This window comes from Scomber japonicus, chromosome 13, assembly GCF_027409825.1.
Source record: "Scomber japonicus isolate fScoJap1 chromosome 13, fScoJap1.pri, whole genome shotgun sequence".
Taxonomy (NCBI): Eukaryota; Metazoa; Chordata; class Actinopteri; order Scombriformes; family Scombridae; genus Scomber; species Scomber japonicus.
Window position 1 is genome coordinate 9,368,737 of NC_070590.1, and position 26,525 is coordinate 9,395,261.

A 26,525-nucleotide genomic window follows, 5' to 3' on the forward strand; every position below is an offset into this window, starting at 1 on the left:
GATGATAAAGTAGTAAAGATTAGGGAGAGAACATGATTAAGACATTACGGTGCTTGGCGTTTCCTGCCGGGCAGCACGGGAAAGTCATCAGGCAGCAAGGTGTGATCTCTGCAGGTGGGACAGGTGCTCTGCTCCTTCAGCCATGACTTTATACACTGAAAACAAACACGACAAAAAGCTGAACATTAAAACTCTGCAGCAGCTCAACAACTGCTGCCACAGTCCTCACATCCAATCTAAGACTTCATATGTTTATTGCAACTTTTCTTGATAGAAAAGTGGAACTATTGAACTCTTACATACTGTTCATATTCTACCTTCATAATTAGTCTCTATTCAAACTCAGTGATTAATCCTCTTTTCAGAGAGCAGAGTTTATTCAGTTTTTTGTCCATTGTTACATAAAACAGGAGAACAAAATTATTTCAATGAATTATATTAAATGTGAAGAATCCAACAATATGTTTGAATGATTTTTCTTTTAAATGTTTTAAAGAAATATTGGCCAAACAGTCTCTACAAAAATGTTTTTAAAGTATAAAAGTGGTCATATTTTTGTATATTTTAGGTCAAATTAGGAGAGCACATCAAATTGAATGCAAAAAATAAAAGTGTTTGTACTACTCTCAGATGTAAAATTGGGTCAAATATGACCCTGAACCACAAAGTAAAGTTTAGGCAGTGAGCCTTTGAGTCCTGTTTGCTTCTGTTTTCACAAGCTTGTATATTGGGTTATATATATATAATACAACCATAGAAAAACATCTATCATTTCATATTATACTCTATTATTTATTTCATTGGGACACAAATCACACTTTTTACAGTATTTTCAACTTTTGGAGTCTGTCCAGTTTGTGCAGATTATATTGATAAATTACTCTTCTTGGTTTTTTATTCACAAAGCTCTTATTGCACTTTGAGTAACATAAGTTTAGTCATGGTCAATTCTTCACTGATGTCTGTATCTCTCAGCTTCACACACGCTAAGAAAGATGAGAGAAGCAAGAAGGTGTTGACTATAAATGACAGCAGAACACAGTACAGAGTCTCTTTATTTATATTATTTACCAAATGTATGTGCACTTGTTTCATTTCAGCTCGGTGTGAGAGTCTCTACTGTGTTTTGCTGCATTTATGATCACACTCCTCTCCTCTGCTCCCTGTGGTTTACTATTACTGCCAGAAGGTGGAGACAGAAGTCCTTCACTCCAGTTTTAAACTGAATGATACAGTTTTGAAATGGTCTATTAAGCCAATTTCACATTATTCAAAATGGACAACAAAGAACAAAATCGTCCTCCGCAGTTTTCATCCTCACCTCTTTGTGGAAGCTGTGTCTGCACTCCAGCACACACATGTCATCTGGACTCATGTCATCGTGACAAATGATGCAGGGATCCTCCATGTTCAACTGCAGAGATCACCACAATACATATTGAGTATATACAGTATATATTATACATCTATATTCAACTGTTAACTGGTGGATTGCAGGTGTTAAGAGTTCAAAGATTTTCCAGTTTTGAGACCACAGCAGCAGATCTGGCAACAGGCCTGTTTAAAAATGAACGCTACATGTGCCTTTAAGTGCAAAAAATGTCCCTTAAATGGAAAATATTGTCTATTTTGTGCTTATTTTGTATTCCATCTTCTTTTCGTGTATCTTGCTATTGTTGCCCGATTGATTAAAAAAAAAAAAAGAAGAAAGATGTTTGAATAAGTATCTAATGGTAATTTATTTATCACATTTTTGACATATCATGGGCGAAACAGTTCATTCAAACATGCATTTAAAAAATGGCTACAACCCTGAACCAGAAAACTTTCCCTTTAAAATCAACAAAGCTTCAGACTGCAGATGCAGTTTATACTAATAGATCTTTAGGACTTACTGCGTCAAAGTGTGTGACTTTGTGGTGTCCAAGTTGCTGCCAGACCGGGGGCTGGTTTACCAAAGGGGGCGTAGCTCTATGAGCTGGACTCCCACGCCCCATGGCGTTGGATCTGGCAGAAATGAGCTTCTCCTGAGAGGAAAAAAAAACAACCAATAAGATTGTTTCTAGATGACAAGTGACTCAGGTCTTTTCTATCTGAGACCTGAGCAGGACAGGTCAAAATGACATCTGAAAGAGTAGAGATCATATAATAACCGAGGAATAGACATTTATGTGTTCACAATATCAAATATTCTTTATGAGTATTGTTTAATGTTTAAGGTAAGGTTGTTTATATGTTACAAGGCTAGTTAGTTTGTTTGTGTGTTTGTAGTTTGTGTAGTTTAACCTGCAGAGGTTTCTAAAGGCTTATGTAACATATTTTGTTGCTACAGAATATACATACACACATACATACATAAATCACTAAAACTTTGTTGAAAATGTCGCATCTGCAATGACTGCAGAAACAGACCGAGGAACGATTAAATCCTCTATGAAGCAGCAATTATAAAGCAGAAGTTAGACAACTTTACAAAGAAGAGCTCAAAAAAAGTCTGAAAAGGAGACAGGAGATTTTGAGTACGGTATTTAACTTTTAGACAAACTAGACAAATTTTAAATTTACATTCTGCTTAAATGAAAATCTGTGTTTAAAAGAGAAAGGGCTTCAATGATTACTCAATGATCAACACACTCAACACTCTCCTAAAACTGATAGGATCTCTCTCTAGGATCTTGCCCAGAATAATTAGTCTGAAACAGTGTTATATCTTACAAACATTTTTTTAAAACCAAGTGTTGCTTATATTCAGGACAATATTTCGTATTCTGCCTAATCAGATATGGTAATTTCGATTTCTGTGTGTCACCTTGTCTTATACTGTCAGCTCTGATGATATGGTGAGTTGTGGTTACAGAGAATTTGTTCATCAGTCCTTAACTCACGAGTGGAGAAAGTGCACAGGAGCTCATATTGTCTTATGCGGAAAATATTTATTGAAGCTTGGCCAATGAGAATGAAGGAATTATCAATACATGCTTCTGTGCATGATGCCGCCTCGATTCAGAGAGAACAGTCCTCCGTGGATCTTCTTTAAGCCTTCAAAGATACTCTATGCCCATAAATGGTCAAACTCAATGCATCTACAGCACATAGAATTAGCCTATTGGTTGGTTATATCTATCCGTGGGTCTAGGAAGTCAGACATTCATATCCTCTGACCTTGGTTACCATGACAACGCTGCCTCGTCATTATTAGAGTGAGTCCTGCTTTCGCCAAAACAACACACACAGCTGTTCAGCGTCTCAAGGACAGAAGACAGTGTCTCTCTGCTGAGATTTAATGCTGTTTCTACTGTGACCTTAAGGCCCATGTTTGACCCTATGTATCCTAATATGAGGCATCTAAAATGGAAAATGACCTAACAGTCCTCACAGGGAAAAATGTTGTTGATTTTTTTTGTGAGGCAAGACGGAGTATGAACTGTGAAGTGAAGAAGGAACAGTTACATCTACAACTGCTCGGTTGACCATCATGTATCCTACTGCTGCCAGTGTTTGTGTTCTCTCTCTAAAACCAAGTCTATTTCAGACTGAATCTCTCTTTTTAAAATTTCAACTATCCACATCAGGTTTGGGTCACACCTACCTGATGGTCCAGGATTAGCTGCGTCACTCCACCGACCACTCCCTCCAACGTCATGCTGTTAAGACTTCCCCCGCTGGATGAACGCAGCTCTTGAGCAAACTTCATCAAGTCCGACCTGAACACACAGTAAATTAATTATATTGACACGACTGTTGTGTATGAGGAAATATTAAAAGGCTGTGGCGTTTCCTCCTGATTTATTTAAATGTATTCTTCTACATCAACATTTTAATAAAGCAGGAAAAAATGGAAATAAAGATACCCTAGAAAAAAGGCAATAACTTTGCTTTATTTAATAGCTGATGGAGTGTCTATAAGCTGGTCTCATTGGTCCAGTGTTACCTTGTATAGTCGGGGAACATGGTGGACAGACGCTCCATGGCCTTGTCAAACACAGTGCTGTGTGGAGGCTCCGGTGTCCTGGTCGGATGTTTGTGTTGCTTCTGAGGTGGAGCGGTGGGTGCCTCAGCTGCAGCTAGAGCCGACTGCTGGATGAGTGGGGAAGATCTGTTAGAGGCCGCTGCTGAAGACGGAGGAGTAACCTCTTTGGCTGCCACCGATAGCTGCAACAAGACAGGAAAGAGTTGAATTAGGTAGAAATATATAAATGTTGTCATTTATTGTAAATGTATTATTTTAAGTCCAACAGAAATTTACAGTCTTCCTTCTTTGCAGTCAAAAAGCTACTACAGCCATACACCATCATGGTGCACCTAAAGCGGATTGACTTTGGTTAGTGCAACCCCCCCACAACCACCACCAGATGTCTTACCGGTTTAACTGACGGTACAGGCTGTTTGGTGTTGTTGACTGAAAGTGGCTTAATGCCATTCTTCACTTTTTCCATGTGCTCCTTGTACTGCGTCTGTGAACAGACAAGTTTTATTCATTTAAACAAACATTATATATAAGGCGATCAACTCAACATGGATCATTAATACTGTAGTCCTGAACATTAAAATATTAGGTTATTTTCAGCTGTCGAGTCTGTAACCATGACAATATGTATATATTTTATTTTTATCTTGTGCGCACGAATGAAACTTGTGTAAAGATACAGTGTACAAAAAATACATTAATTAAATAATAATAATAATAATAATAATAATAATAATAATAATAATAATAATAATAATAATAATAATAATAATACTGTGGTATGATTCATGTACCTCAGCAGTGGTGATTTTCTTTTCAACATCTTGGACGTTGCCTCTACAACTCTTTCTTGTACTTTCAAGTTCTTGAGATGGAAATCTGCAAAGATGAATATTGACACATGTTAATCTGACACCAACTGGTTCATCTGTGGTCTGACAAGATGATAAGAAGCACTTCACTTACCTGTGTACCATTTCATCCAGTTTGGTCAGTAAAGCTTTGCCATCTGCCAGATCTCTGTAGAGGCCGTACAGTCCCTGATCCCGGCTGCTCTCCATGATCAACAGCTGGAGGAGCAAAGCAAGCAGGGTCATGTGATTTACTCAAGTTTTAAAATAAAAAAAATACATTTTACATTTATTTAACAACCTGATTACAGAAAAGCTGGAACAAACATTTCTTTAGTCATTTAGTATATGTGAATGAGCACCGATAAAGAACATTTCGATTGTTACTGATAAATATCTCTTTTTATTTCATTGTGGACAATTTCATTGATATTTTTGGTTGAATTAGTGTCTAATAATATGATGTCTTCATCAGTCCACATTTTTACAACATTATCTTTCATTGCTCTGCATCAGTTTGACATTGTTCAGGTCACTTTTATAACTTGAAAAGAATCCACTTGATGTCTCTAACGAAGACTGTTCAAGCCTCAAATTACCTTCAGCTGAACTTGAAAAAGACAAATATAAAAACATACTCTTTAAGACATTTGCTAACATAAACTGACAGATTAGGGTTGAGATCTTGGACCTACCTGAGCTGTACGAGATCTCTTGATGGCCGATTTGAACAAGACTCTACGTCGCTTGATCTCGTCCACCAGACTCATCTTCTCAGCAGCTATCTGATTGCTGAAAGAAGAATAAGGTAGATGTTAAACCTCTGGAGCACTTAGTTAATGTTTTGTTAACAATCACCACTTTCACACCTTACCTCAGCTCTGAGAAATTACTCCGCTTGGCTTCATAACTGGTTTTCTTTGCTTTGATGTTTTGGGTGAGACTAAACAGTAACACACATATAGAAGAATTGTTAGAGATCAATTTAAGGTTTCTTCAGTCATCTCTACAAACATAGATAATTGAATGATTCAAGACCAACCACAATATTAGAAAATATTCAATTAGTTTAATTCATGTTTTTCCATACCTCCCTCGCTCCTCCACCAACTTTTCTATCGCCAGCTTTATGGACTTCAGCATCTCCTGGTTGGCTTTCTTCTCCTTCTGGTCCTTCCTCACCTCCTCCTCCAACTTCTGCTGGAGCAGTGACAGCTCCTTATTGGTCACCTTAACAAAATAAATAATAATGATGTTTATTTAAATACTATAGCACACAAAATCATGAATTATTAAACAACATACAAAGACCAGACAGAATAAAATACACGTGACATTTAGGGCTGCAGCACAAAAAAAATACTCAAAATGAATAGACAGTTATCAAAATAGTTTGTGATCAATCTTCTGTCAACTGACTGATAATTGCAGCATTTAATAACAATAAAACAAACAAAAGTCAAGAAACTTGATCATTCTGGTGCATCTCTCATGAACCTACTTGAATGTTGACATTGATCTTTCGTGTCTCTTCCTCGATTGAGTTGATCTCTTCTTTGTGCCTAAGATTGACTTTGTTACTGCCATTTGTCATTTCATTGATCTTCTCCTTCAACTCTTTGTTGCTCTTTTCTTTTTTGTGGATGTCACCCTGGAGGAATGAACAAGACCACAATATCATCAACATGTTGTGCTCTTGGTGATTACTTTTCAAAAGTGAATTGATAATACATGAAACTAAAAGACTCACATGACCCTTCTCAAAAGGCTCATGAGGCTCTGTATTCACCGCTACACTCCTCATGGTCTCTGGACACGTCTAAGAGAAGGCAAAACAAACAGTTAACACATAATTTCTGCATGCATTTATGTATCCACATGCTCCATCTGATTTATTTAATAATCTGATTAGATGTTGGTATCAACCTGCACTGCTTCATCTTTCATCAAAAAGCGTTCCTCACTCGTCACTGAAGCAATTCCCCCAGAAGATGAATCTGTTTCCCAAACACCAACATCTACCTCACTGCCAGAGGGATATAGCATCTTATAAACATTAGGTAAGTAAACACCATGCTGTTGACTGTCAAGGTCTTTGCTGTTAGTCCAAACGGATAAGGGATCAAAAGCAGAGCTAAATGCATATGGATTTGGGAGGACAGGATAGACTTCAGTCTCTGCAGATGAATAATTGTTCAGATAGTTCGTGATCTCTGGATCACAAGCTGCAAGCAGATCAGCAGGTGAAGAGTTTGTGTCAGGATCCCCTAAGTCATCCAGGTCATCCAGGCTGGATCCATGTTCAGCCTGCTGTAGGCAAACGGCGTGCTTAGCCAGACCGATACACCTCCCTATCTTTATGAAGCGAAGAGACTCGAGGAGGAAGTTCTCAAAGCTGCCCGTTTCTTGGATCTTCAACTGAGCCACAGGAGGGAAATTTTCAACTTCACCCACCAGCAGGGGGTCCTCAGCAACCAAGGGGCCATGCTCTTCCAAGATCTGAGCAAAATAGCTACAGAACAAGAGAGAGAGACATAAAATTAGGTAAGATACTATTAAACAGTTTTTAATACCACAAAGAATTCAATTTCATGTCTTTTTAATGATCACAGTGGCCAAAGTATGAAACTATGATAAAAAACAGAGACAACATTGAATAAAGATTGAATATTATCACTTCTCAGCAGAATGTCACAATTATTCCTAATTATATAATCAATCAAAATGATGCAACCTGGACTTGGACAAGGAACAGAGAGAAGAGAGATGGATTAACCAATTAAAGATAATTTGTTACATTTTTCAGTACGACATTTGCTCATAATGAGTCAATGAGCTTCCACTGTCACAACAATCCCACTGAGTGTGTGACATCTCCTGACAGCCCGCAATCAGGTACATTACTGTCTCCTGCAGGCATAATATTTAACCTTTGTTTGTCACTAGTGACCTTTTTGGTAATTTTGGCTGTGATTATGCTGTACTCATGATATTTAGCAAAAAGGTTTTTTGTGTTTTTTTAAACACATTTTAGAAATCCAACCATAGATCGTACATTAAGTCTATAATAAGCTGTGTAGAAACAATACTAACTTCAGCATGTTGTTGCCCTTTTAGGGCACACTGAAACCCATTAAAACCACATTTTTTTATCCTGTGGCTGCTATAGCATAAATTTGTGCATTTTCGAGCTGATGGAGCCATTTTCTCTTTTTTTTTTAACCCTTTGTGCCAAGGTCTATTATGAATGCAGCAGCCAAGTATATGACAGCTTCAATGAAAAATAAAGTTGCCAAAGAAATAAAAGTGCCATGAGGTTCATATCTTTATCATAATCATCTCTAAAGGGTTTACTTGAGCACAGTAATTAACATCAATATTACTTCCCTCTCCTCATATGACACACATGAAAACAGTCCAGGATTAATTATTCAAGTAAATATGAATATGTAACTTGAACTTACTCATACAAGGTCTCTTTTGTTTGGTCAGGGTTGTTGTCCAAAATTTTTTTAAAGTGATCTTGGTGCCTGGTGCTGTTGTACAGCTCTTCAAAATTGTCCACTTGCTCTCGAAGGTAACTAGGTACGCTGAACGAATCAACAGGATGAAGGAATGATCTGTTGACAGAAAGAAAGCTCAACATTACAGAACGGTTACAGACCTCCAGGAGACGAGCTATGTGTGTCCATGTGGATGGTGCAACTTACAAAGAGTCTTCTTCAAAAATGTCTTGGTCCCTATCGTCTCTTGGAGTCAAACCTCTCATCCCAGACAAAACAATAACCCCCTGAGAGGAATAGAAGAGGACAAACTTCAGAGGGATGATATAAAACCAGGTTCTTTTAATAGAGCTTACACGATTTATCAATTCAAAAAATATGCTGATTGGTATTTGGACTATTAATTAATATTAAAAATTACCAAACCATGCGTAGGATTTGTTGTTATTCTTTGTCTTTTTTATTTATTCAAATTAATAATTCAATATAAACAACAATAAACAAAAAACAAAAGACAAAAAGGAAACCAAGTCAAAAAAAGTAAAGAGTAGATTATTAACATTAATAGTTTTCCTGATAAAGGCGAGACAGGAGAAGACGTGAAGTTTGGCGTTCTTCAGTTGTGCAACATGTTTTAATTTTGATGTTTAAAGTCTAAGTCTGTAGTCTGTAGGTCATTTATTCGAATTCATACACTTCCTCTACTCCATTACCCTGTGGAAGGAGCATCCCTTTAGCCAATTAATTAGTTAGTCAGTAATAACCAATATAATATTCAAGTATGAATATCTGCAACACTGGGAGTAATCTCAGAAGACAGCAGTCTTGGCATTTAATTAGCTTTTTATGCAACAACTATCAACACAACTCCTGACCTTTGGCTCTTTCTGTTTCTTTTTCCGGCCACGACTCTTAGCCTTCATCAGAGAATTCTGCAATGAAAACAAGTGTTTAGTTTAGTTAATGCAACAACAAACTTCTATCCTGTATATCGGTCATTTATAGTCACCATGCTTCAGTTTCTAATGACTTACATTTTCATTTTCATCAGACTTTTTTAGGACTGAACAATGTCCATCTGAAAATACAAAAGAACTGGAATCAAATCACAAAGTTGGGACAAAAAAAAGGACAAATCAAAGGTTATAAAAGTTCAAAATACGTACCCATCATATCAAAATACTCATCCAGTATGGTGTGGCACAACTCATACATATCCCTATGCTCCTCTAGGGTCCAGATAAACAGTCTCATGTCATGTGGTGTGGCCTGTTTTAGGTATTCAGTCACAGTCAAGCCAATGCTTGAAAAAAGTTCAGGCCTTGTACCAAGTTTCTCTATAATCAACTCCTGCAATGGGCCAAAGTTGAGCAAAAGAGCCAGATCCAGCTGCTCCAGGTGATCGGCATTGCGGTCAATGAAGGATTTGGCAGCATTCAGACCTAAGAGAGCAGCAGGCATTTGGTCAGGATTCACACTGGGGCACTGATGTAAAATTTTTATTTCAATTCTGTGTGCAAAATGTATTTATTTCGAGACTAAAGAGCACTTCTCATAAACACTTCCTTCATTTATATTCTGTGGCACTACTGCAATACCTTGTTTATATTATAGTCGATATGCAGCCCCTCAGTAACAAGCCATTTTAGCTCCTGTCTCTTTAACCCCTCCCTCCCGATGAGCCTACTATATTATGATTGGTCAGCTGCCCGATATGATTGGTTTTTGCCAGCTCAGGCTTTTTCATATGTTTGCCACAAGTTTTGGACCTCTGTCCGTGGTTTGACATAGACATCCAACATCATAACACTATATAAATTACAGAAAATCACAAAAAGCATGGTATGTCCCCTCCAAGTCATCACTTAGATGAACTTCAAAGTACGACATTACCATATTCGACTTAACTGTACTGATCTTTACACCTCACTGCGTTTTATATCACGTCTTTTTGGTTATTATACAAATAATCATTTAAACTGTAATACATTAAAGCTGTTCAGATCATCACACATGATCAATACTGACCTGCATCATTGAGCTGACAAGCCCAGTTGTTCAGTTTGGGATTTGTTTCCAGACAGTCAGACAGTAGATGGATGAGGACACGAGCCCAAACTCGGTTCTTCCTCTCTAGGAGCAGTTCAACAATCTGACCTAGAGTCTCCAGTTTCTCCTGCTGCCAGTTCAGGATCCTCACAGCTATCTCGTTGCCCCTCAACGAGTCCAGCTCCAGCCAGGGCTTCAGACTGCTGGTCAGGGTTGACACAGGGAGGCCTTTTTCCTCCCTCAGCAGCTCCAAGTTCTGGTTGATCTGTAGCAGAGCTCGATCCCTGTACAGCAACCAGGCTGACGACACAGTGGAAACATTTTAGGCATATTACACAATTGTTTTTAAATGAAAATTTACTATTATTATCAGCATGTTTTTCCCCTTTATTACATAGCCAACGGTGGAGAGATGACAGCAAGTAAGTGGAAAGGCACCACCAGCAATTTTGATAAAGTTGATAAAGCAGTACCTTTCTGTTGGCTCTGAGTTTCTGAGTCTTCTTCCTGAAGCAGAATCTCATCATTAATAGTCTGCATATCTTGAAACGACTGCTTATGCTGCTTCCTCTTGAGTCTGCGCTCTTCCTTTGATTTTAACTTCTTCAGACTGAAAAAAAAAGAAAGGCAGTTATTTAGAAAGCAAGTATTTGTCAGGTAGTTTACAATCCTTTAGAATGGATCAGAAGAACCAACATTTAGGGTTAGAACAATTCAACTTCTCACAGCACCTTATAGGAATATCAAATCACATTTTTGCAGTATTGGCACCTGAAGAATTTAATACACAAGAAACCTTTTTATCTTTTTTAGTGTTACTGGTGACATGGTAACAATCAGAAAGTCCTGCTGTGATGAACCATCATCAGCATCAACTGTTATTAGACTACAGTCTCACCTTGTACATTTCTGATTCACTTTTGGCTTCTTTGGAGTCTGAGGTTTAGTGATGTCAGCTTCAAACTGAAAAGAGAAATGACTCAGGTCAACACTGTTCATGTTTTTCACAAGCACAGCAACTCTTAAAGCAAAATTCACCTCCACTGAACATCCTTACCTTACATTTCACCAGGCCCGTTGGACCGTAGATTTTGATATTACAGATTTTACCAACACAGTCTGGAGTCAAACACGTGTCTTGCAGGAAATCCTGCAACATAAATACAATGCATAAATAAAGTATTCCAACAGCTACTGTGTCTCTGTCATCAGCTAGTCTACAAATGTTTACTTTACTAAATAAATGAAGTTATGAAATCTAAATTTTGCTCATGGTATTTCTTGTGCACTTCATTTCTTTATATATTTAAAAAGTGTCTAGCACTCTCATTGCTCATTGTCATCTACTTGAGAGATTTATAATGGCTCTTCTGGAGTAGAGCTGGGCAATATAGATATTATATAGATATCATGATATAAGATTTTAGATATCGTAATGTTGTGATATGATTTCAGTTTAGTCTTTTCCTGGTTTTAAAGGCTGCATTAAAGCGATGGTTCGGCGTAATTTCGATCTAGCGTCATATGCACCATGAGGTCTATCTAGATTAGATTTTTTAGATTAGATTTCTTTATTTGTACCCGCAGGTAAATTTGGCTCGCAGTGAGAGACATTCATACAAAACAGAAAAATGAAAACAGTAAAATAGCCACACAACTCATCATCATCCCCATCATCATTCCATGCTGCGTCATAAAGTGCATTAAATATGTAGGGTGGCTACCCTAAAAGTGCATGGCATAAAGTGCATAAGTGCACTCATCATCATCAACACAATCATTGTCAACATCAACATCATCATCATCATCATCAACTCCCCAACCATCATCAAGGGATCACAAGTTCTTATTAAGATGTATGATGGCTGCAGGGACAAAGCTAGACCTGTGCCTTTTAGTTTTGGTCCTAGGTACTAATCACTTACCTGATGGCTTTTACTCTGCTGCTACTGCTAAAGCTGTAAACATTGTTGAAATATCGCGCGATCCAGCAGAGTAAAAGCCATTAGGTAAGTGTTATTTTATTAAACTCCTGGTGTACTTACAAACTTTCCAATGCATCGATTTATGATTAAAGACCTTATTTGTACTACTGTAGAAGTTTGATAACAATCCAGGCATTATTAGTGGGGTAATTTACGAGATACACTGGTGATCCCGTTAGCGTACTGTACTAAGACATTCGGCTGATGGCTCTAGCTCCACTATTTTCCGACCAAATGAAAATGAACGGCTGAGGTGGTGTTTAGATAGACCTCATTGTGCATATGACGCTAGGTCGAAATTACGCTGAACCATCGCAGTATCCTCTAACTTTTGAATGTCTTACCTTGTTTGTCGGTTTAGTTAAAAGTGTCAAAATGTAAATGCACATTTACCTTTTCATTCTTTTCAAAGAAGGTCGATGTCTTGAGCGACTTCCAACAGTTGATGTGGTATTCAACGATGCAGCTCTGACAGCAGCTTATCTGAATGAAGCCCTGCACAAAGAAGTACATCACTTTGAATTATGTCCATATTTTAAACCTTTAAAATTCCTGGCTGTGTTTCACTGCCATCATTTACCTTAAAATCTGGGTCAGTGAAGTAGATTTCCGTTTTGAAATGGCTATGGCATTTCTCATGTCGACAAATGGCATCAGGAATAGGCGGAAATTTACACAACTCTATAGCACTCTCCAGAATTTCCTAAAAAAAGGAAACAAGTCAAACTGAGGATAAATATAGTACAAGTGAACCACAGATGTGGTATGACAGTAAACTTTCCATTGTTTTAGTTTTTTGTTATTAATATAGATTATTATATTTAAATATATACAAGGCCTGTGAAAGAATAGTTATCCTCTTCTGAACAACAATGGTTTCTAATTACATTTTTTACACTGAAGAGAAAAGATGCCAAAAACTACCTAGCATATTAATAAGTAAGTAAACCATAATTCTAAGGCACCTTTCAAAACTACGCACGCTATCTAAACTATCTATCTTTAAAATGGCTGGTCAGATATAAAACATATGGTTAATGACAACATACCTTGAAATAGTCTGGCTGCGTTTCTTTGACAATCTCTGTTGTTAAAGGCCATGTGAGTTTACCCGGTGTTATTTGATTCTTGACCATCTGCAGGGAATCTGAAAACTGCTTCAGAGCAACTGCAAACCTGTCCGAAGAAGAGACACGGTTGGTTGTACAGTTCAAAACAGCTCAAGATCTAAATGAACAGCACAAAACACCACAAGACTGAAAGCTACGGTACCTGTTCTCTTTGACATACACCTTCCCAACGGCGTAGTAAACCAGACACAGAGACCTCCTCTCCTCAAATGACTTGATCTTCTCCAGAAGTCTTTGCGCTTGTGAAAGTTCCTGTTTCAAAAAGCAACCACACATGTAAAGACTGAGAAAATTCATTTCATTTACATAATTTTATAAAAGGCAAAAAATATCCGGTCTACCAGGACTATCTCTGAGTTACCTCAGGCTGCCCGATTTCTGTCAGGGCGGACGCATGGCCGTACAGCAACAACAGCACATCCAGTGTGGAAAGTCCAAAGTCCTGAGAGGAGCAAAATGTTTTATTATTGTGACTGGAAAGTGGTGATTGACAGGAAACACTGGTAGAGAAAGAGCAACAAAATGTCTCCACCTAGGAAAAAAAAATACAAAAGTAACAAAAAAGTATTTTTTGCAGCTGAATTTAAACTCTAATGTCCTTTCATGTAATGACTGGGTTTTAATTTTGGAGCACATTTCTACATTGTGACAACAATGAATCCAATACATAAAAGATCTATACACATTAGATCATTCTCTCAATCTGCTTACAGTTATGGGACAGTAGTAAGTTTTGGCATTGGTATGATTACCTTGGGCGTACTGGTATCCAGTAAGGCCAGTGCCTGGCTGAAGGCCTGCTCAGCGTTGCGGTTGCGGAGGTCGGTCAGGGCAGTATGAGCGTCCTGCACCAAAGATCTCATCTCTTTACATGCACCTGTATGAGCGTCCTGCACCGAAGATCTCATCTCTTTACGTGCATCTGTAGGAGTGTCCTGCACCGAAGATCTCATCTCTTTACGTCCATCTGTATGAGCGTCCTGCACCGAGGATCTCATCTCTTTACGTCCATCTGTATGAGTGTCCTGCACCGAGGATCTCATCTCTTTACGTCCATCTGTATGAGCGTCCTGCACCGAAGATCTCATCTCTTTACGTGCATCTGTAGGAGTGTCCTGCACCGAAGATTTATTCTCTTTACGTGCATCTGTAGGAGCGTCCTGCACCGAAGATTTCTTCTCTTTATGTGCATCTGTAGGAGTGTCCTGCACCGAAGATTTCTTCTCTTTACGTGCATCTGTATGAGCGTCCTGCACCTGCACCGAAGATTTCTTCTCTTTACGTGCATCTGTAGGAGTGTCCTGCACCGAAGATTTCTTCTCTTCACATGCATCTGATTTACTATCAGTGCCTTTCTGTTTGTAGAGAAAGCACACATCACAACACGTTAGTCATTTCATTCACTGATACTGTAATTTAAAAGCTACAAAATATTGCCAAGCTGCAACTAACAATTATTTTAATTATGAATTAACAAGCAAGTCTTTTTGTGACCAACAGTCCAAAAACCAGCTTATTATCATGTATGACAACATGTGCGCCGACCATCTTGTGGTCGCCGCACATGTGTCTTTGTTAGTTTCCCCCAGCACAGTTGTCATTTTCTCACCCTGTGCCCACGTTGTCTAAATAGTAAATGCACTTGCACCAGTCTGTGCAACTATAGCATGTTGGTCTCAAAATGAGGTGTGGTCAGGTGCATTGGTGGCACATTGCTATTTTGAGGCAGAGGAAAGCGATTGTGCTACTGACCAAAAAAAAAACAAAACAGGTTTAATGTCACTGTTATTAAAGGGGCGCATCATCAAAAGTCCAATATGCTCCTCGACACACTTGTGCCTGTTATGCTCACACGGGTGCGCAGCAGTACACAAACATGCAAAAAATCACAAATAAATGGACCACAATGTGAATTCGTATTATGATGTACATCAACATCCAGTCTCTATGTATCAGAATCAGTCAATCGCAGTAATGATCAATGAAACTGTCAATGTAGTCATGTGACCAATCCTGGTAAATCCGCCATCAAACTAACAATCCACCAAGGTGACAGCGCGCCTGGATATCAAAGGGAATAAGAGATGACACTCTGATTGGTTTACCGTGTGTTACACCCAAAAGACGCCTATGAATAATGAGGGGACTTAAGTCCGACCCATTTAGACCATGAGCCTATTGTACAATATTTTTTTAATCTTTTGTATATTTCATGAAACTCTAGATGAGTCATGTTCAAATGACAGCTCCCTACAAAAAGAATCTAGATATATTCTTGATTACAGATGAAAATGCAGTGACATGTGAGCATAGCCTTACCTCATCTTCAGACGGAACGTTTTTGCTCTTTGATTTCTTTTTTGGTGCGGGGTCTCCTTTTTCATTCTTTGCAGACTCACTGGAAGAACAGAGCTTTCGATCAGATTCATGGTCCTAAAAGTAGCTAATGCACAGTCTGCCACAATCAATAGCAGAAAATGTCTTGTTTGAAGTACCTAATCCAATTTTTCTGTCCTTACTTCCTACAGGCCAACTTGCCTTCAGGTAAATATTGACTGTATCATTCAGACATTATTATTGTGTGTTATTCTGCTTACAAGGACAGGTTCACCGTTTCAGGTGAGGTGCTCAAATTAAAATTGAAATGAGTTTGTCTTGCTGTAATCATTCCTCCTGTTCATGCTGACTACTACTAAGTTCCTTTCAAATGATGGGGGACAAAATCCTCCATCCAGTCCTCCTTCTGTGCAAACATGTATTTAACAGTTTATCTTAAGTTAATATGAACCTTCAGTTGTCTAAATTTGACAAATCAAATAAATATATTTCAACATTACATGTTTTTAGTGCCAATGTCCCTCTTTTTGTTACTATACTTCCAGCCCACCTCTTTTATATTGGAAACAGCATGTCTACTGACCTTTTAGGTGGTTTAGACGGTTTAGACACTTTAGTGCTGACTTCTGCCTTTGGCGCTGGCGGATTTTGTTTTTTCACTGTGAAAAAAATATTTGCCATTAAGTTTTTATGATGATAACAGTGTTAAAAAAGAATAAAATCCATGAGATGCATCAGCTTTTGTTAACTGTATCGACAGAATTACTGCGATTGATAAAAGGCCCAAACCCTCCATTTTATCTCTGCACAAATTTAAGATAATACTTCTTTTTCTTTAAAAAACACCTACTGTATAGAACATTAGAAAGGGTTTTGGTCATGCAAGTTGTAAAAAGTAATTCAGTTTCATCTTTATAAGCACAATATTTGAAGAGACATTCCTGTTTTCCTGAAAAATGTTTACAATACTATATGAAGAACTGATGGTTAACTTACACAGATGTGATTAAAAGAAGAAAAACAATAGATAATGTGAACAACATACTGTGACACTCCCTTGTACAAACATGACACTTACGGGGAGACGGCTGCAATCAGCTAATTTTGACAGTGAGTTTAAGCCTCAAAAAGTACAAAATTGTGTTTGTTGGAAATCACAACTAAGTCAGAGAAACCTACGGGATCTGAACCTAGATTAAAAATAAAAAGTACTGGAGGCATTAAAACAAACTCACCTGATTCGGACGGCATATTCACTACAAGCCCGCAGAACTGTCAACACACAAATTCAAGTTCTTTATCAACTCTGACCTTCAAACTTTAGCTTGTGTCCAAAGAAACAAGACAAATGTGCTGATTAAATAGTAAAAGCCTCTTCACACTGATAAATATGATATGACACTGATATTGGGAATGGCATTAGTTTTGCAATCATAATGTCTTAAATCAAATTGCTGTACACATTTTTTGTCCTGATGATGATGCTAGATGAAAAGCTAGGAATCAATAAAGTTTTTACAATTCATCCTCATCGAGGCGAGAATGTGTACATGAAACTTCATAGCATTACAGGAAAAGTGAGGCGATCACCAAAGTCAAAAGGACAAATCTTCTACGAAACATTGGATTTGAACCATCGTATTTTCTGTCAAACATTGGTGACATCAATTTAGATTGATATCTATTTGATTATTGTTGTGAACATTTAATATGAATGAAAAAGTTACTAACTATACTCTGTGGTTTTCCTGGTGTTGGTGGTGGCAGAGTAACCTTAGTATAACCTTTTACACGCCGTGGTGGTGGTGGTGAGTCCGGTGGATCTATTCCGTCAGTGCTGTCTGGGCTACAGAAAACCACACAAATACAGGAGGATAATCAATAAGTTGAGCAGCATATTTATCAATCATTTTAGAACAATGTGTGTGGAAAAACATACCTGTCATTGATCTGTATCTGTTCATCTGAAAGAAAAACACAGACATGGGTTTCAGTTATGAGGCATGGCAAACTATGAGAACCCAGATTAGGAGGCGATCATTAGGCGTTTCATTTTATTTTTTTCCTCTTGCCATTTTTACATTTGATTTATCTACATGTAAATGAGAAGATGTCGTGGCTCCTTACTGTCACTAGTGGAAGTCTTGCATAGTGTAATATTGTGTAATATGTAATGGGTGTGGAAGAGTCAAGCACCATTAACTGTATTTAAATACTAACAACACGTCTCCACTTCGTGCCACTATGCAACAGTGAAGCCAAAATATCTCCTTTTCGGGAGTGGCCATCTTGCTTGTGCGATGTCATTTGTAGCAAGAACTTGCGCAGTAGACACAGGTGGCAAGATTTAGACCAGCAGGACGGCTAAAGTAGCATGTCTCGCCTCCCGACAGAGGTATGAGAGTGGCTGTCATAGCTGTCAATCCTGACCTCTCTCTTTATATTGTCAAATAACAAATTAAAACACAAACAAACATCAGCGTGATAAAAAACTACCTTAAAATGACATAAACCTTTGGGAAAGATTTATCTGACACATTATTTGCTTTTTTACTTTGGTTCATATCCCGTCCTCATGTCACATGGAGCACACTTTATGACCTATACTGCAGCCAGTCATCAGCAGGCAACTGATATATTTTGGCTTCACTTTTGGGGAACTGTCACGATGTCCATATCTATATGAAATCAATGGTAAGTAATAAAAATTGAATGTGAATTAAGATGGCACTGTGACCATGACATGAAGGCAATGATTGTACCTATGGGTTCCTCCGTTCCAGTGAATTTCCGGTGTTGGTGTTCCAGCTCTCTGAGTCCCTCTTGATTATCTTTACACAAACGCCGGGCTGCAACATTTTTTTCAATTGCCATTTCGACCCTTCCCAAGAGGTACAACGCCTCACAGAATCGGTAGTGACCCTGCAAACAAAGACTTACATTCACTTGTGATTCATAACTATCATTTGCCTGATCAGTTACCGGATACACTGGATTTCACTTTCTCTTTTTATACGAGATAATGAAAGAGATGAGTACCTTTGCCCAGGATGGTTTTATCATAGTAGCACGTTTTCCATCACCGACCGCTTGTCTGTAAAATCAAATATGCATTATTTGATTTAAACATTTCTTAAAATGAACCATTAGAATAAAAAAATAAAAAAATCACATTTCCTGCAACAGTTTAACATTCACTCTTGTTCTACAGTGAGAGTCATACTGAGATGGGGCTCTTGTTCAAAGTGTTTCAGAATCACTCCTACGTTCACTTTTGAATAAAAAATATCGGCATCACTCTTAGTCCTAAAATTAGTAACATTTTTCACAAGTGAGGATGGATTTCCTCATCTGAGACGCATGATAAATATGGGCTTCAAAAAGGTGTAATAATGTAGGATGCTGCTCTCTTTATTAGCACTCTTCTGTATTTCTCTCCTGATGTTTTTCAACCATCAGTTTTAATTGTGGTTTACAAATATGAAAAATAAAATATTTTTCATTGAATTTCTAAAAAAAAAAGCTTTTTATTTATACTGCTTGTTTCAATTATTTATAAAAACTACTGACTACTTACATATACTTGTTGCATTTGATTAAGCACAGGGCTCTGTTTCCATACAGTTTGTGGTTTTCAGGGCTGGACAGAGAAAGAAAGAAATTCAGTTAGTATACAGATTTAACCATTTATTGTTAAGTAGATCTATAGAAAACAATAAACCTACAGACTAATACACATCTGAGAAAAAAAAGACACTAAAAGAAAATATTAAAATATCACAACTTACTAGCATTTGATGGCTTTGGAGTAAAACTTCAGAGCGTCTTCAAACTGATTGTTCTGAAAGTAGTCATTTCCCTTCCTCTTCATTTCTTCACTTTTCTGGATGAGGAACATGACAAATCACAGTTGGTTTTTTACCAGAACAATAAGAAAAACATTTAGTCACTTTTTGTTCAAATGTGAGCTCATGTTTGTACTCATGACATATTCAATATTTATTCCATAATGGTTTCTTCAAATTCAAAATTTAGAAGTACCACAGACTGCAACTAATGGGCCACCAAACTTTTTTTCTTCTTCACTTCAATTTTGCAATATTATTTACATACTATCTACATTTAGAACACATCCATCTGTATCCGTGCAGTTGTCCTGAGTACAGTAAGTCACAAATTAAACCAAAAGCATACTGCTTACTTCTGGAAAGACCTCATTTAAGAATTTGATTAAATTTACTCACTAATTACATAAACATGCCTATTGAGCATGCCTCTGATTGAGTAGTACTAAAACAGCATTCTTAATGCCCAGTTCAAAGTAAAATCCAATGAGCTGATCGATGCCAGGAAGCAGTTGAGCAGAAATAGACAAAAGAATGACTCAGAAGGAACGGAAGGAACACGGGGCGTGTTCATGGCAAGACTGAAAATGGCTTAAGTGTGACCATGACTGAGAAAACATTGATTGTTGACCTACTTGATCTAATCTGTGTCCACCCTTAGCTAAATTTTTCCAATATTTGAGTCATTTTGTCTTCACTGCACACATTTGGGTAATTATTTGTCCTAAAGAAGGATTTTATTGAAAATATCAATGGACTAATATTTGGTCAGTCGGAGAGTCATGATATTTGCTAAGTTACGATTTATTGCTCAGCCCTAACGTAGAGCAAGCCAGTGAGTCTTACCTTTTTGTCACCTTCACTCGTTTGAGTTTTCAGTTCTGTCATCGTCTTCTCGATTTTGGCACCCATTTCCCACAAATATTGAGCAACTGGTTGAAAGTGAAAGGGGAGTTTGTGTTTATTCACCCTGAAAATCTGCACTAACTGAATGAAAGAATATTCCTTCAATCTACATACAAGTGCTACAGACTTCTGTGTTTGCCCAACTCATGACACAATGCTCATTTCTTTGCTTTAAAATAGCTTAAATGTAGAAATATTAAGTCAAATAGAATTTACAAAATAAAATTGACATTCAAATCCACAAAGTGCTCAAGCCTGTCATGTTATTGTCCCTTTACTTGAATTACTAGAGATGTGAGTTGTGACTGCGTCTTACACTCTGTGAAGATGAGGTGGAGCACTACAAAGCGGACGTTTTGATGGCCCAGATCCATGACGCGCGAGCGGATATTAGGTTCTCCTGTCCGCTCCAAAAACTGTAAAGCATCCTCGAAAACCTCCGGGGAACGCTGGTGGTAAAAAGTCACAATCAGATTAAGTTGTCAAAGCATTTATGGCTTATATCATCAGACAGGAGACTGGCTTAACACAACAAAACTTATGCTCTCATTTATTTCTAATAGATTGGACTACTTCAATGCCTTTTTTACTTGATTTTCAAAGCAGTCACTTGAAAAATTACAACACATTCAAAATTGTACTTGTATTATTAATACATTATTATTAATAAATAGGACTTCTACTTAGACACACTTGACCTCACATTGTGACTGGTATACATTTAAGAGAAAAATGTGATTTAAAGCAATCCAAGTAAATAACCCTCCAATACACACAAAAACCATGAAGTTTATAACATTATATGTCTGTGTTTTGTGTGTGTCAGAGAGCTATTCAATCAATTTTACAGCTTTAATATAAAGCAATTGAGCACAAGAGCAGCACAACACCCTCAAAAAAACAAAACATGAGTAAACATCTACTAGATAAGATTTATTGCAGAACTTTCACATTTGATTGCTAAGAGATTTCTATTTCTTGGTCACTGTGTTTTATTAGCTGTTATATTAGCCATGTCTCTGTCACTGATTAGAGTACCTTAACTCTTATTCAGACTTACCAAGTTAAGCTTTTTGCTTATCCAGAAAAGTTGCTTAGAGTGGGCCGTTTTCATCTGGAACAGAGAGGAAAACACAAATCACAAAACTAACCCTATTAAATCAAGGCTGATGCACTGAAGGCCTGTTACAGCCTGTGTAACAAATAAACACAAAGACCACATTTTTGTTACAGTATCAATTGCTTAAAATACAGATTGAAGAGAGACTAAAAAGATTGCTTAAAATGTTTAAACAAAATTTGAAATGAAACATATATAGAGCAGAAAGTGAAATATCTACACAAGTAGTTATACCATCTCACAGTTTTTTGACTCCACCATTAGTGTTAAACTTTTGTTATAATTGGCACATGAATTATTGAGTTATTGCTAAAAATGTGTTCCAATATGAATATACACAAATATACAAGTAATAAGACAAAATCAGATCATAATATCAGCAATGCTGATGTGTGCGTCAGGCTTGACTACAGATTGCAGTCACTTTTGGTTGTGTGTGAAAGTGGCTTTAGACTAAACCACAGCAGCGTTTACTTACACTTCCTCTCTCCAAAGCTCTGAAAATTGCTTCCAATATTTCTATCCTCCTCAGGTGCTTCAGACTCATGTGATCCCTGTCACTGGAAGGAGATGATTACAAACTCATTATAGTCTGAACTTCAAAAAATCTAAATATTAATAATTAGTGGCAGCAAAATATTTGGGTCAAAATAATATTTGTACTTACTGTGGGTCGATTATATGTATATCTGCAGCCCAGCGAACAACAATGCCGAAGTTATCTTGCCGCAGCAGGATGGGAATCCAGAAAGCACTAAGTCTCATCAGCCGGTTGGCTTCCTGTTTGACCTCAATGGGGATTTGGGTCCATTTTTCATAGACTTCATCTAAGAAACAAAACATACAAAAAATGAGCTTCACCCAAAAGAAAGCAGCACAGAGAAATTACTATTGCAATTTTTAAAATGATGTCAATTGTCAAAACGACAGGAAGCAAGTGATCCTCCACAGTCATTGACACTTGCCTTATTTCTATTTTTAAAAAGCTGTCACTAACATCTGCTCAGCTTGTTCCTCTGATAACTTAAGATCTGGATTAATTTTTTGTAATGATTGATGGGATATTTGTGATACATTCAAACTTCAGTTGTTATATTTGACATGTAAAGTAACATATTAGTGGGAGCAGCGCCAAAAAGTCTGATGTCCAGCTGGGATGATAATAAGCACCATTTACGTCTGTATGTCTTCCTTTGGGTAGATTGTATTACTATCCGGTGTATTATGAAACCAAGTGCGTTGTGTGAGAGATCTCACATGTTGTAGCCACTCATATGTACCCTATATAAAAGATATTTACATTAATATTTGTTGTCAATTCCTTCTGATAGCTTATGCAGGATGACATTGACCTAGTAATCTTATTAAAGGGACCTGAACTGAGAATTATTGTCTCCTGTGTCTGATTGAGTCTTCCTCATTCATAAGAATTTGTTTCTCAAGGAGAAATGATACGAGATTTCTTGACCAAGAGACAGGGTGTTGAACATACACACAGACCACAAGTCAAGCTTCAACTAGGCTGGTTTAATAAGCAGCTGAGGAGAAGAGCACAGACAAGCTGTTCTAGTCAAACAACAGGATTTAAATACTCTGCTGATTAACATCTGGAATGTGACCTTTAACCTGTCCACTCTATGGGCAGAGTGTTCCTTATCAGTCAAAAAAAAATCTCTGGGTTCTTTCAACTCTAACAGATACGGCTCCTATCCCACAGATAAATAAGTAGATAGTTAAAGTAGTGTTTATCCCTAAGGCCAACCGGATTGACCAACCATAAATTCCTAACCTTACAAAAAGATCCCATCAGACCAAGATGTGCAATGACTAAAATCCTTCTTCCAGTTAAAAGAAATATTTAACAATGACTAATATCTTAAAAGTTCAACATAAAAATGTGGCTTAAAAGTCCATTTCTGAGAGTTTCTGGAGGGCAAACACAATATTGATGTATTATCTTGTATGTGTATTCTCTTTGGTAGATGCCATTGTTGCAAACAGCCACAACGTCGACACATGCACAAATGTTCATTGGTCATTTTTAGCCATTTTAATGCAGAATAGTTACATATTATAGCTTTAAGAGAAACTAGCTGATCACTTTGGACATTAAAGTGTTTTAAAATGTATAAAAACTTGAAGCAAAGTGATAAATGTCTTCAAACTGTGTCGAGAAAATAACTTGTTTTCTCGAGACATCTCAACATGAAACTTTTCAATAAGCTTACTATGAGTGAACTTTGAGCTCTTATTTAAAATGAAAGTCAAGTGTTTCCTGATTGCTATTCAATACTTACTTATATCGGGAGTTTTGCTCCCAAAGATTTGGGAAATAATACTTGTGTAAAAGAAAATACATATATCACCCTTGAATATACTTACTTTAGCAGATACCATGATAACTATTATAGTTAGAATATAAATACATTATAGCTGTGAATATTGATGAATTGTCTTTTAAAAAGTCAATGTCCCGTACCTGATGGCTGTATAGTTATCACTGCAGTGTTTTGAAAGTCCTTCAAATTCTGAGGGAAAGAAACAGATTATCAGTGACATACAGATAAACAATAAGGTGGATATATGCTCTAATTTGAAAAACTAACTTACAAAGCCGATGTGCTGGCTGATTTCCTCACAGTCATAATCAGAGTCAGCGTCTGAATCCGACATTTTGGCCGAGTCTGTAAGAACATTTGAATTAAATCACTCCAAATACATTTTCCAAAAAATGCTGTAGTAAGTAACAGTTGACATTTTTCTACCTGACAGGCAGCTGCTGATTTGCATAAATGTCACTGTATGAAAATCAACTAGCAGGAACCTGACACAGTTTTTTTCCTATCATTTATTTCTGCAAATATGATCGTCACTGTGATGCAGATCTGTTCATCTGATCTGAGGGTGTCACCTTGCAACTGTGGGAAATTACTTTACTAGATGAGAAAACATTTGTTAGTTGCAGCCCTGGCCAAATGTGGTATTGTAAGAAGAAAATACATAAATAATGTGAGAATTTAATTTCATATGTAACATTGTTCATTTAGGTTCAATTTTGTTTTCTCTGGGCCAACAGTCCACTAGCAGGAGTCAGGGACATTTAGCATTTTGTCTTCTAAAACATTATTCAAAAAGATTAATCCATTAAATAATTGCAGATTCATTTTCTGTCAATTGATGAATTGAATGACCGTTGCAGCTCTAGTCAGCATTGACACATCAGCTTCCTCTTTCTGAATGACACAGTGAATATGAATATGATACTATGTATGAAACTATAAAACAATCTAAATTAATTATTTAAACTGGATCATACACAAACATATTCAGCTAAGAACTGTATTAGATCTGGGTTTTTTGAAAGACGATTTTTTTCAGGACACAATTTACACAATGTATTGCTTTGTACAGTACATAAATGTGTAAGATGATAAGATAAGATGTAACTTTATTGATCCCCATTGGGAGAAATTAAAATTGATTTGAATCTGAAATACACAAACCCTTTTGTTGGATTTTTTTTAGACATTTTATTTTATTGTTTTTGTGTAGATTCTGCAGACTCTGCTGTTCTACACTTTCACATCTTTTATCTGTTTTGTTTATTAATTGTACGGTGTCCTTCAGTGCCCATAAAATAAAATGTATTATTATAATTTTTATTTTATTTTTTTAAAGTACAGGAAAGCAAGAACGGAAATGTTCTGATACATTCACCCTGCCAGGCTTTAGTGCATTTGCCATTACAGATTTTAGAATTTGAGTCAAAGTAGTTTCAACCACACCTACATAGGACATGTAGGTGTGGGTGTGGTTGGGAAACTAGTTTGACTTTATTTCAGAGCCACTTCTCATGCTTTGTTGAATAGATAACAGGACCTTGCACCTTTAACCGACATGACCTCGTTTGATTTCACCCAAATGTCGTGTTGATTTTAAAAGCACCTGAATAACAAACTCTGTACATGCTTTAGAGATAAATTATAATTTGGCACCGTCTCATAACCAAATCAGAGTATTTAAAAAAAGTTTTTAATGTGCAAAACAAAACTTCCAGGAAGCGTGACGTAGTTGAAAGAGCTGCTCTCTCATTGGTCAACCCACTGGTAGCATGTTTAGCATACGAGCTAACCTTCGTAATATTAATTTAATGCTTTAAACAGCCACTAGTTAGCTTACAGTCAACTTCTGGGCTACTCGAAGCTGTTGTATGATTTTTGCTGTTTCCTCACAACATGGCGAGCTTTAGCATAATAGTTGTTTATCGACGCGACACTTTTCTTCCTACTTTCTTCAACGCGATCGAAGCAAAAAAAAAAACACGACCAAGCTAATAAAACAATTCAACCAGTTCAAGCAGAAAAATAATACATATAATTAAATGTGACGTTCAGGAAACACTCACCTCTTTTTCAAACGATGATATGTGAACACTTAACCGAGCTTTCTCGTCTGGTTCATATTAGTTTGCGGAAGTTAACTCGCCGCCGTGCACGCACTCACGCTCGCTCGCTCGCAATACAAGGCACGCACACATGTCTACAGGCGCGCGGAGCGGGGGCGGATCCATCGATAATAAAAAACATTTAATGATTCACAGTTTGTATCCTGACGAGGCTTTTCTTAGGTTTCCATTGACAGGGAACTAATATCCAACTGTTTTTGCTAATCTGTTCAATGTTTTGAGTCATTAAAAAAAAAAGTATCCAAATTCTCTTATTCCAGCTTTTCACATGTGAATATTTTGTATCTCAAGTCCTCTATGACAAGGGAGTCAAACTCATTTTCATTCAAGGGCCACATACAGCCCAATTTGATCTCATGTGGGCCGG

General features: G+C 37.2%; 1 protein-coding gene across 1 annotated transcript; it reads right to left on the bottom strand.

The window, feature by feature from the left end:
- Window positions 1-4: 4 nt before the first annotated feature.
- LOC128371808 (E3 ubiquitin-protein ligase TTC3-like) lies at window positions 5-26,196 on the bottom strand. Its single transcript, XM_053332184.1, has 46 exons — window positions 26,099-26,196; window positions 24,304-24,377; window positions 24,173-24,221; window positions 22,361-22,520; window positions 22,172-22,253; window positions 21,634-21,687; window positions 20,890-21,022; window positions 20,514-20,599; window positions 19,611-19,705; window positions 19,400-19,462; window positions 18,862-18,916; window positions 18,585-18,744; window positions 17,762-17,786; window positions 17,554-17,668; window positions 17,058-17,094; window positions 16,406-16,481; window positions 15,805-15,883; window positions 14,238-14,840; window positions 13,847-13,927; window positions 13,628-13,737; window positions 13,405-13,531; window positions 12,936-13,058; window positions 12,749-12,850; window positions 11,428-11,520; window positions 11,269-11,333; window positions 10,844-10,980; window positions 10,350-10,670; window positions 9,488-9,763; window positions 9,356-9,399; window positions 9,197-9,253; window positions 8,529-8,608; window positions 8,283-8,438; window positions 6,745-7,330; window positions 6,569-6,637; window positions 6,320-6,469; window positions 5,909-6,048; window positions 5,693-5,761; window positions 5,514-5,610; window positions 4,934-5,037; window positions 4,762-4,846; window positions 4,362-4,454; window positions 3,932-4,152; window positions 3,590-3,704; window positions 1,896-2,027; window positions 1,322-1,414; window positions 5-155 (listed from the first exon to the last, which is right to left on the bottom strand). Exons 2-46 carry the CDS (start codon window positions 24,364-24,366, stop codon window positions 45-47), a joined length of 5,772 nt encoding a protein of 1,923 aa, XP_053188159.1. The 5' UTR covers window positions 24,367-24,377; window positions 26,099-26,196; the 3' UTR covers window positions 5-44.
- Window positions 26,197-26,525: the final 329 nt, after the last annotated feature.

Bases quoted from the DNA above. Each gene is read 5' to 3' on its own strand.
- LOC128371808 (XM_053332184.1), bottom strand. From the start codon at position 24,366: ATGTCGGATTCAGACGCTGACTCTGATTATGACTGTGAGGAAATCAGC. The intron at 10,981-11,268 runs GTGAGACTGTAG...TTTTTTTTTCAG, and splicing joins GTGAATCAGAAATGTACAAG to TCTGAAGAAGTTAAAATCAA. The intron at 5,611-5,692 runs GTAAGGTGTGAA...TTCTTCTTTCAG, and splicing joins AGTAATTTCTCAGAGCTGAG to CAATCAGATAGCTGCTGAGA.